At 42.2% G+C, this 11,148-nt stretch overlaps 1 protein-coding gene across 1 annotated transcript in view; it reads left to right on the forward strand.

Annotated features, from left to right (window-relative positions):
- Positions 1 to 2,552: 2,552 nt before the first annotated feature.
- The window catches only part of LOC112415477 (zinc finger protein 268-like), a 13,221-nt gene continuing 4,625 nt past the window's right edge, over positions 2,553 to 11,148 (forward strand). The window contains exons 1-2 of the mRNA XM_024768501.1: positions 2,553 to 2,657; positions 9,632 to 9,804. Of these exons, the coding sequence (XP_024624269.1) occupies positions 9,790 to 9,804 (15 nt within the window). The 5' untranslated portion in view covers positions 2,553 to 2,657; positions 9,632 to 9,789. The remainder of the gene's footprint in view (positions 2,658 to 9,631; positions 9,805 to 11,148) is intronic.

The following is an 11,148-nucleotide window of genomic DNA, read 5'->3' on the forward strand; positions in this document are numbered from 1 at the left end:
GTGCTCCGCAACGGGAGAGGCCACAGCAGTGAGAGGCCAGCGTACCGCAAAAAAAAAAAAAATAATAATAATATAAGAAAAAAGAAAAAAGAAAGTAGTGGAGCATTAAGGCACAAACTACCCTTGGCAAAAGGTGAAGAACTCACTGACTCAGGACAACTAAGGAAGCCAACCAGGCAGAGACTTCAGTGACTGCACCCTGCAAGGGAAACAGACCAGGAATGTCACTGAACTAACTGCAACAACAGTAACAGCAATAGCAACGAATTCTGAGGAGAAGGGGCATCTGATACCAAAAGTAACAACATCGTATTTTCTAAAACGTCTTGCTTCGGCAAAAAAGTGATACACAAAGAACAGGAAAGTATGGCCTTTACACAGGAAAAAAAGCAATCCATAGACACTATCTGAGGGGTCTCATATGTCATTACTACACGAAGACATTAAATCAGCTATTATAAATATGTTTGAGGACCTAAAAGAAACCACCTCTGAAGAACTGAAGGAAAGTATGACACTTCCAACTTTTGTGGAAGTTGACAAGTTGAGGTAAAATTTAATGGGAAAATATAAAGGGCCAAGAGAACAAAGACACTCTTGTAGAAAAAGAATACAGTAGGCGGCCTTGCTTTATCAGACCTAAGACTTAGAAATGATCCCGTAGCTAAATCAGAGTAGTGTTGGCCCAGGAATAAACGAGAGAGCAATGGAACAGAACAACGTCCTAAATCAGAGCCATACAGACATGGACGCTTGATTTATGATAGAGATGGCACTGCCGAACAGTGCAGAAGAGCCTCACTTTAAATAAGGCTGCTGGGACAATTATCTATACAGAGGAAAAAAGAAAGTTGATCCCTGTATCACAGTATTCACAAAAACAAATGACTGGGCGGGTTGTGACTATTCAAGATACACAGAATCCTTCTAGAATGTATTTGTTACTGAGTGCAAGTCCATGTGCCCCATGCACAGTGAGGCGAAACAATACCAAAACGTCGGAGTTTGGAGCAGAGAAAGGTTTATCGAAGGGCCGTGCAAAGAGACCGGTGGTTCATGCCATAAAAACCCTGAACTCCCAGAAAGCTTTCAGCAAAGCCCCTTTACAGGAAAGGTGAGGGAGGGGTGTGGTTAGTTTTTGCACACTTCTTGCTGTCAGATCCCTTGTTCTTGAGGTCAGGTCACGACGTTCCTGGAAACCTCCACCAAAACAAATGTTATTCTCTGTTCTGCCAAGAAAGGGCAAGGTCCCAAGGCTCAGCTTTCAGAAGTCCAGGCCCTGGCTAAGAGGAGGGTTTCCCTGAGCAGGCCGGTTGCCCTGCCCAGGAGCACTGGTCCAGCACCCAGACTAGATGCTCCCGCCAGTGCCCAGGCCTGGCTGAAGACGTGGATCTCAGTTGGCGGTGCCCTCAGGGCCAGGTCTCCAGACCCTGCCCAGCTGTCATCACTGAGGGAGCCGGGTGCCCAGGCTCCAGTCAGACTTCAGGCTCCTCTGGCAGCGCAAACAGGGGCAGGGTCCTGCGGACTTCGACCCATGGAGACCACTGCCGCCATTAGGTCCCAGAGGCAGGGATGGGGGAGAGGTTCCCGTCTGTTTCAAGGCCCGGGCCCAGCTAGTGGGCGGCAGTGGCGAGGGCTCTCCAGCTCTGCAGCACACAGTCCTCAGACTGTCCCCAGGCCCCCCACCTCACCCGCCAGGCCCAAGGCCAGGGGTCCTCGAGGGCCCCTCGGAGGAGGTCCCCATCTGCCTCTCACCGCACTCTCTTCCGGGTGGTCCACTGCGAGAGAGCGGGACCTCTAACCCCTGGAGCTAAGTGCTGCGCGCCCGCTCCGCCTCTATTACAGAGTCACCTTGTACCGTGAGACAGAAGTGATACTCTTTTGGCGGGGATTGTGGTTGCCAGTGTCTGCTCCACAAAACATATCTGCCCCGGTCCTCACCCCCTCACGGTCTCGCCTCACGAAGTACATCCACGAGTGCTCTCCTCGTAACACCTCTGCTCCTTCAGCTACAGCTCTAGCCTCCTAATCCCCATTCTCTCCAACGTTTAACCGGCATCCTGTCTGCAAACGTTCCCCATTTCTCTGTCCCGAAGCCCCAACCTTCCCAACACGGCCACGTCTTTCCTGCGGCATAAAAAGGGATCCGAAAGAGAGTGGGCGTGGCCATTCTGCTTAGGCCTGGCCTGTGACTGGTTTACCTCCCGGGTCAGGTCGGAAGACTGTAGGCGAGAGTGCTGAAACGCTACTGAAGATGTAGCTGAGCAGCTGCAGAGATGGAACAGCCCAGGATGAAAAATCTTGGAGACACCGGTTGAATTTCCGCCTCTCCGTACTGGTAGGCAGGACGGTCCAAAATGGCGGCGCACGATCCAATATGGCCGCTCCCAACATAATGTAACGCCGTGGGCGCGGCCATATTGCACGGCACTAATTCCTCCAGGCATCAGAACGCATCGCTCACTTCCAAAGTGGCCTTGAATGTGAGTGTTTAACAGGGGCCCGCCACTCACGTCAGCGGAAACGGAAGTGTCGTCCAAAGCTTGGCTTCCCCCAGCGTAAGGTCACAGAATTGGCATTTGAGGCTACGTGAGATTTCTGCGAGCGGATTTAAGAATCCCGCGTGGTGGGAATTCTGACTTGAGATGTGGTTTGTGGTGGGTACTCGTGGAGGATTGTTGCTGAAGGCGGCCTCGGAGTTTTAGGGGCGTTGTGGGTAGCTTGGGCCAGCATCAGTGTTGAGGAGTGGGTTGAGGAAGTAACGAGAGACCATTGCCGTTGACAACGACAGGTCGGCGACGGATCGCCGCCCCCGCCCCCCGCCCCCGCCCCAGGCGGTGGAAAGAGGAGGTGGAAGAGCCAGTGATCAAAGGGGTCCATCTGGATAGGTTGGTGAGGATAGGGCTTGGGGGTTAGTCACCTGGGATTCCTGTGGTTGGAGTTTGAGCTTCGGAGGGGCCAGTGGGTGAAAGATAGATGTCTGGGGAGCTGTGAATGGTGCGACAGCGAAGTGCAGGTTGGGGAACTGTGTGGGTATCCTTAGGAGAGGTTGAGGGGGGTTGGGACATAAAAAGGCCTCAGGTAGACAGACATTTGGGTGTGTGCTGAGCATTGGGGTATTATATTTCCCAGCGTTTTATACTGGAGAATTTCAAGCATACAGAAAAGTCGAAAGAATAGCCAAATGTTCTGCTGTATACCTGCCATCTAGATCCATGAATTGTTAAAATCGTGCCCATGAATACTTAAGAGTTTACGTGTGCTTGTACGCGCTTGAAATCAAGTTAATCCTAGCTTTTTATGTCAATTCTGCCACTTGTTTCTGTGACTCTGGATAAAGTACCAAGTTCTATAAGTCTCAGTTTTCCCATTCAAACAAATTGATATCTACCTCACCAGTTCTCATGAAGGCCCTGTCTTCATGACCTCATCTAACGCTAATTACCTCCCAAAGACCCCATTTACAAATACCATCACATTGAAGCTTCAGCGTATGAATTTGAGGGACACAAATATTAAGTCCATATAACAAGTAGGTATTTGACAGAAGGTAGCTATTATTATTCAAATGTATACCTTTCTAATGGGATTTTTTTCTACTCAAAACAATACTTTCAACTTATTTTTATTAAGTTAGAATAATAAAAAAATCATCTTCCTATGTGACTTTATATATGATATTAAATGGAGATCTCTAAGTTTTTTAAATCAGAATATCATTGTATGTTTATTATCAGTAAAAAGCAGGAAATAAAAATCACCCTCGGAGAATTCCCTGGCCCCGGGGTTTGATCCCTGGTCAGGGAAATAAGATCCCACAAGCCCCAGAGAGTGGTAAAAAAAAAAAAAAATTAACCCCCGATTTACTATCTGTAAACTACCTGTAATGTTTTGAAATGTATTTTTTAACTGAATTATATATTATGGATATTTTTCTGTTTTTAATTTATAAAAGTAGGTCAAATGCATATTTCAGAGGCTTCTGATTTAGTTTTACCAAACTTCCCCAATAACTTGCTATTCTATAATGCTTCTACACACAGTGTGCCAGATTTTTCTACATCTTTAGCAACAATGGGCATGTCATCCTTCTCTTCTTTTCTAATATAGATAGCCCAATTTAGAAATTTGATTACCTTGGCTTTTCTTTATAATTTTGTTTAATGAATGTCATGTTTGATCATTGGAAAATGGGAAAGTCCTCCATCCTTGTTCCATCTTCTGAGTCCCACCTAACCATCCCAAGCTTTGGAACCACTATTCACAAGTTAGAATGCATTATTCCCTTGACTTTTATAGTTTTATCATATGTATATGGATACCTTAAAAGTGCACTCTAGTTTTTCTTGGTTGTAAGTTTTATAATAAGGATATTATTATATGGTCTTCTGAAGCTTGCTTTTCTTTTCTTTTTTATTTTAAATTAATTTATTTATTTTTGGCTGTGTTGGGTCTTTGTTGCTGCATGCAGGCTTGCAGGGAGCGGGGGCTACTGTTTTGGTGCACGGGCTTCTCATTGCGGTGGTTTCTCTTGTTGCTCTAGGCACGCGGGATTCAGTAATTGTGGCACACGGGCTCAGTGGTTGTGGCTCTTGGGCTCTAGAGCGCAGGCTCAGTAGTTGCGGCGCATGGGCTTAGTTGCTCCGCTGCATGTGGGATCTTCCCGGACCAGGGCTTGAACCCGTGTCCCCTGCATTGGCAGGCGGATTCCTAACCACTGTGCCACCAGGGAAGTCCTGAAGCTTGCTTGTCTTGACTTATTACGTATGTGTGATTTATCCATGTTGGAGGTAGGTTTGTTTCATTATTATGAATTCCATTGCATAAATACAACATAACTCGTACAACCATTCTCCTGTTGTTGGACATTTATATTGTTTCTGGGTTTCAGCTACTGCTAGTAGTGAAGTTCCGAACATTCTTATGTCTCCCAGTTGATGTGAGAATTTGTCTAGTCTAGGGTGTATACCTAGAAATGAAATTTCTAATACAAAGTAGATGAATTTTTACCTAGAAGGGAAAGTCAAATTGCTTTTGTACCACCTTACTCTCTCATCAGCAATGTTAAAAAGTGCCTTTTGATCCATAGGCTTTCCAATACTTAGTGTTTTCATTCTTGCTTTTTGACCATCTTTTGAGTATAAGAGACACCTATCTCATTGTGGTCTCCATATGCACTGTTCTTGTCACTAACATGGTTGGTCATCTTTTTTATATGTTCACTGGCCAATTTTAAACCTGAGAGGTTTGTCTCTTCCTAACTCATATTTAGAAAGTAGTCCCATATATAGAATGCTAGTCTTTTGCTGGTTATTTTGTAATAAACAATTGGCAGTCCTTTGTCTCCTGTTCCTGGGAGGTAGCCTCTAGATTGTTGGAATATCCTGAATGATAGAGATGACTGCATTATTCATGGTGGGCCCTGATGGTTTGCGCTAATGAGGCAACTCATGGTGAGTCTGTAGTTTATGCTAGTGAGATGATTCAGGTTGGAACTGTTTACGCTGGCAAGACCAACCAGGTGATATCAGCCCAACCTCCAGGAGGGTAGAGGTGCTGGAGGTTGAGTTCCATGGCCAATGATTAGATCCATCATGCGTATTTAATGAAACTCTAATACAAACTGTAAACACTGAAGCTCAGGTGAGTTTCTGTGGTTGGCGATACCCTGCATGTTGTCACACATAGATATGCTGGATGAGCAGCGTGTCCTGACACCAAGAGGAAAGGACAGTGGAAGCTTCTGGTTTGGGACCCTCCTAGACCTCACCCTATTGTGTCTCGCCATCTGACTGGTTATAATTTGTATTCTTTTGGTGTAATAAAACTTTATTCTTGTACATTTCCCCCTCAGGTACCTTATACGTTTTGTTGGTATTGTGTCTTTTCCTTATAAATCTTACTGTTGTTTGAATATGAAATTGCAGTTAATTTTTATGTTGATCTTAAAGCAGTTGCATAGTGACAGTCTTGCTTCTTCTTTTCTATTCCTTCATTCCTTCCATTTATTTTCCCCATTTTACATTTAGCCAAAATGTGATACATTTTTGGCTAAATGTTCTGAGAATGGCTATCCTTGTCATGTCCCTATGCCGTGGATTTTTTTTTTTTTTGGTAGATACTCTTTATCAAGTTAACAGAGTTCTTGTCTCTTTCTAGTTTAATAGCATTTTAAAAAATTGTGAGTGGCTATGGCATCTTATTACATGTCTTTTCTTTATCTATTGAGATAACGAAATAGTTCTTACTACACTATTGCATTCCTGGAATAAAGTTATCTGTGCATTGTATAATTCTTCCTATGTTGTTTTCTTAGTATTCTTCCTCTCTATCAGTGAACATGGTTTCCTCATCTTTTAAATATTTAGGATTTTTATACTAAGTTCATAAATGAGATTGGCCTCATTTCTTTGGCCACAAATTTCTTTCACATATTGTCCTTGAAATCTAGATCTGTTTTCTTCAGTTCTCTGTCCGCCTAAGACACAGTGTTGCATTGTCCTTCGGAGTTCTCAGCAATGTGATACTGAGAGTAAGTTGCATTAATATATTTCTCGGCTGTCCTGGCACCTCTAAGTTATTCTCAGTGTTAGAATTAATTTTTCATCACCAGAGTTAATTCTTTAACAGTCAGCACTGAGTAGAGTTGCCAAGAGATCCAGCCGGGGTTTTGAGTGAAGATGAAGTCTCAAAAAGAAACATGAATTTGAGATTTCAGTTGAGACTCCATTGCAGACTTTAAGGTCATGGATTTTGTCTTCAGATGCAGACAGCCTGTATTTGTTTTGCTTTTTGTAGGCAAGAGGTTAGTTTAACTGAGGTATAATTTATATACAATATAGAGATTATCATACTAAGTGAAGGAAGCCAGACAGAAAAAAAGACAAATATCATATGATATCACTTATATGTGGAATCTAAAAAAAAAAAAAAAGATACAAATGAACTTATATACAAAACAGAAATAGACCCATAGACGTAGAAAACAAACTTATGGTTACCAAAGGGGAACAGGGAATAAATTAGGAGTTTGGGATTAACATATACATACTACTATATATAAAATAGTTAACCAACAAAGACCTACTGTATAGCACAGGAAACTATACTCAATATTTTGTAATAACCTATAAGGGAAAATAACCCGTAAGTTATATATATAACTGAATCACTTTGCTGTACACCTGAAACTTCCACAACATTGTAAATCAACTACACTTTAATTTTTAAAATTTACATACAGTACATACATTCACCACTTCTTCAGGTATAATTTGATGAGTTTCACAAAGGTATACTATCCTTTAACCATCACTGGAATCAATGTATAGAACTTTCCCATCAACCCCAAAAGTCCCTTTGTGCCTCTTTTCATTGAGACCATACCTCCATCCCCTGTTCCCTCACAATCACATGCTTTCCATAGTTATATATGTTCTAATACTTCATACAAATTGAATGATACAGTAAGAGGTTATTGATGTCTGACTTCTTTCACTTAAAATAATGCTTTTGAGAGTCATCCATGCTGTTGCATGTATCATTAGTTCATTCCTTTCTGTCACTGAGTAATATTCAGTGGTACAAATAAGCCACAATATTATCTGTTCCCCAGTTGATGGATGTTTTGGATTTGGGGGAGTAGGTTTTGGATATTTTGAATGAAGCTGTAATGTACATTGATGTACAAGTCAAAGTGTATCCTTAGCAAGGATGAATTTCTGGGCTTGAGACTTCCTTTTTTCCTTTACAGGAGTGGCCTTATTCAAAAGAAGCCCAAAGCAACTTTTCATATGCTTATTTGCCATCTCTTTTTTTTTTTTTTTTTTTTTTTTTTTGATGAAGTGTCTGTTTGAAACTTCTGTTCCTTTTTATTGGATTGTCTCTGCTTTTATTAAGTTGGAAAAGTTCTTCGTATTTTTGAAATAGAAGTCTTTTAGTCAGGTACATACTTTGTTAATATTTTCCTCTAGCCTGTGGCTTGATCCTTCTTCATTTTTTAGCAGTGTCTCTTGAATATCACAAATTTTTAGTATTGAAGAAGTTCAATTTATCAACTTTTTCTTTTATCATGCATTTTGTGCCCTGATTAAGAAATCTTTGGGGCTTCCCTGGTGGCGCAGTGGTTGGCGGTCCGCCTGCCGATGCAGGGGACACGGATTCGTGCCCCGGTCCGGGAAGATCCCACATGCTGCGGAGCGGCTGGGCCCGTAAGCCATGGCTGAGCCTGCGCGTCCGGAGCCTGTGCTCCGCAACGGGAGAGGCCACCATGGTGAGAGGCCCGCATACTGCAAAAAAAAAAAAAAAGAAAAAAGAAATCTTTGCCTCACTTAAAATTTTTCTATGCTTTCTTCCAGAAGTTTTATAGTTTTAACCCTTACATTTATAATCCATTTTGAGTTAATTTTGGTTTGAGGCAAACATGAATATCCTATTTGTTTCAACGGCACTTGTTAAATAATTTATTATTTTTCTCATCATGCTCATGCTTTTCTCTTGTGGAATATATACATATTCCATATTATATATGTATATATATGTGTGTGTGTGTGTATAATTTTAAAGAAATGTACTAGTCTGCCCATTCTATCCCTTTTGTCATTTTGGCATGTCTCTCTAGCTTGAATTTTCCCTTGGCTTTGGGTCATATTTTTTTGCTTCTTTGCATGTCTGGTAATTTTCGATTGGATGTCAGATATTGTCAGTTTGATATTGTTGTTTACAGGATTTTCTTTTATTCCTTTAACTACTTTTGAGGTTTGCTCTGGCATGTAGTCAAATTACTTTGAAAAGGTTTGATTTTTCGGAGGCTTTCTTTTCAACTTTCTTAGGTGGGGCCGAGACAGTCTTTTGTCTGTGATTACTCTGTACCTATTACTGGGGCAGTACTCTTCTGAGGTCTCCGTTTGAAGTCCTGGTGGAAGGTCTTTCTAACCCTGGCTAGTGGGAATGCTAAGTATTCCTGGTCTCGTGTGAGCTCCAGGAATTGTTCCACCTCCTCCTTTCCAGGAGCCTTGGTAATTTCCTCAGTTCACCAATCCTTAGCCAGAGACTCAGAGGAGCCCTCTGCATATCTACAGAGTGACTTTTCTCCTTTTTTTCTGAGGTACTGCCTGGCAAACTCTAGCCACCTTTGCTTCTCAGACTTGAAATTCTGTATCATTAACTCAGCAAGACTGCGGACGGTTTCGGGGTTCCTTCTCCCTGTGCTCTGGACTGGAAAGTCTATCCAGGCAGTGAGCTACAGCACGGAATTCTCACCTTATTTTCCTTTTCTCTGACTTCTGGGTCTTAAAATAGTTGTTCTTGATATTTTTCCTACTTTTTGTGTTGGTTGGCTAAGATGAAAGGATAATGCTGGTAGTTCTCCTTAGACTCAGGGGATTTATTGATTCTGGGGGTTTGTGTTTTAGTCCTTCCTCCGCCAGTTACTAGCTGTTGGGTTTTAGCTAGGTGCTTAACCTTTCCTCTGCTAGTTTTCTCTAAAATGGAATAATTATCATCTGTACGTTATAGGGTTGTTGTGAGGGTTAAGTGAGAAAAGAACATACTTGAAACAGTTCCTTGCACGTATGGGAACTTGCTTTTATCATTACTTCCATACTAAACAAATCTTTTCTTGAATCCATAGATGCCGGCTTCCTAGAATAAGGCCACTCCTGTAAAGGAAAAAAGGAAGTCTCAAGCCCAGAAATTCATCCTTGCTAAGGATACCCTTGATGAGACACCATTACCAGGATTTCAGGACAGATCCTAAATGTGGTGGCCACTTCCTAAAAGCTGTTAAAAATGACCAAGTCCCAGGTGAGCTGTTTGGTTTTTTTCCCAGTTCGTTTTGAATTTTTGATTTTTGGAGTTTTATTAAAATGTATCCAATCAAAGAGAAAATATATATAGATACATTGTGGCTAGGAGGGACGTGCTTAGATTGGGAGATAGAATAAATGATACAGAATAGCTAATCAGGAAGGGAAGCTCATCTGCATGTCATAGGGTCCTGCAAGGTGCTGATAATTAGAACATTGCCACATAAGCAGCAGGATCCAGAAGTGGGTTGCCTACATTTCTCTGTTAATACTGGAAACCATCACAAAAGATAAAAATGTGTTGCAAGATTTACTTTATATTTAAGAAGGAAGCACATGAATTCAGTAAAGATTTCCTGGACGTTTAAGTGTGAAGATGGGTCTTCCTGTTACTTCTTTTTCTCATCCAGACAGTGGACCGAGTGAAAAGTCATCTTCCTAAGGAAATGTGGGAGGTATAACAGGCACAGATAGAAAACTTTAAAAATCCCTTACCTATTAAAAAAAGATAATAGTAGTGCTTACATAAAGGTTACTGTGCAGATCGTTGTGTTACTGTGTGTAAGATGCTTAGAACGATACATAGCACGCAGTGAAAGCTTTGTGTTTGCTTTTTTTTGAGTATTGTGATTTAGTACGTAGTCCAATTTCTAATAGGCCGTTCTGAGCGTAGCATACTTTTGTATATGAAAAACACTGCAGTGGCTACCAAGTGTCTGCAGGACATGTGCATTCTTGCTCCAAGACGTGTTCCTGCCTGTCACCTGGGCATCTGTCCCTTTCAACCTCTTCTCCTGTCCCTTTGACCTATATGCAGTTCTTTGAACTCAAATAGATCAGAAGGCATTTGATGGCAGGACCATGCTCTATTTCCTTTTTTTTTTTTTTTTTTTTTTTTTTGAGCAGGCGGACTCACAACCACTGCGCCACGAGGGAAGCCCTCTATTTCCTTTTTTAATCTAAAATGTATATATAGTAAGTAACATTAAATGCTTGTGAGGTGGGTTGCAGATTGTCTTTAGGTAGTTTAAAGTTTCAGTGACATTTTACATTGGGTAAGTGAATGAGTGAAGAAGTGAATGAAGAATGCACAAAGAAAGGAGAGCTTTAATGAATTTAGCCCACAGAATGTCAATCAAAACTAGGTACAGGGCTTCCCTGGTGGCGCAGTAGTTGAGAGTCCACCTGCCGGTGCAGGGGACACGGGTTCGTGCCCCGGTCCGGGAAGATCCCACATGCTGCAGAGCGGCTGGGCCCGTGAGCCATGGCCGCTGAGCCTGTGCGTCCGGAGCCTGTGCTTCAAAACGGGAGAGGCCACAACAGTGAGAGGCCCGCGTACCGC

The sequence above is a fragment of the Neophocaena asiaeorientalis genome, unplaced genomic scaffold, assembly GCF_003031525.2.
Source record: "Neophocaena asiaeorientalis asiaeorientalis breed wild unplaced genomic scaffold, Neophocaena_asiaeorientalis_V1.1 scaffold629, whole genome shotgun sequence".
Lineage (NCBI taxonomy): Eukaryota > Metazoa > Chordata > Mammalia > Artiodactyla > Phocoenidae > Neophocaena > Neophocaena asiaeorientalis.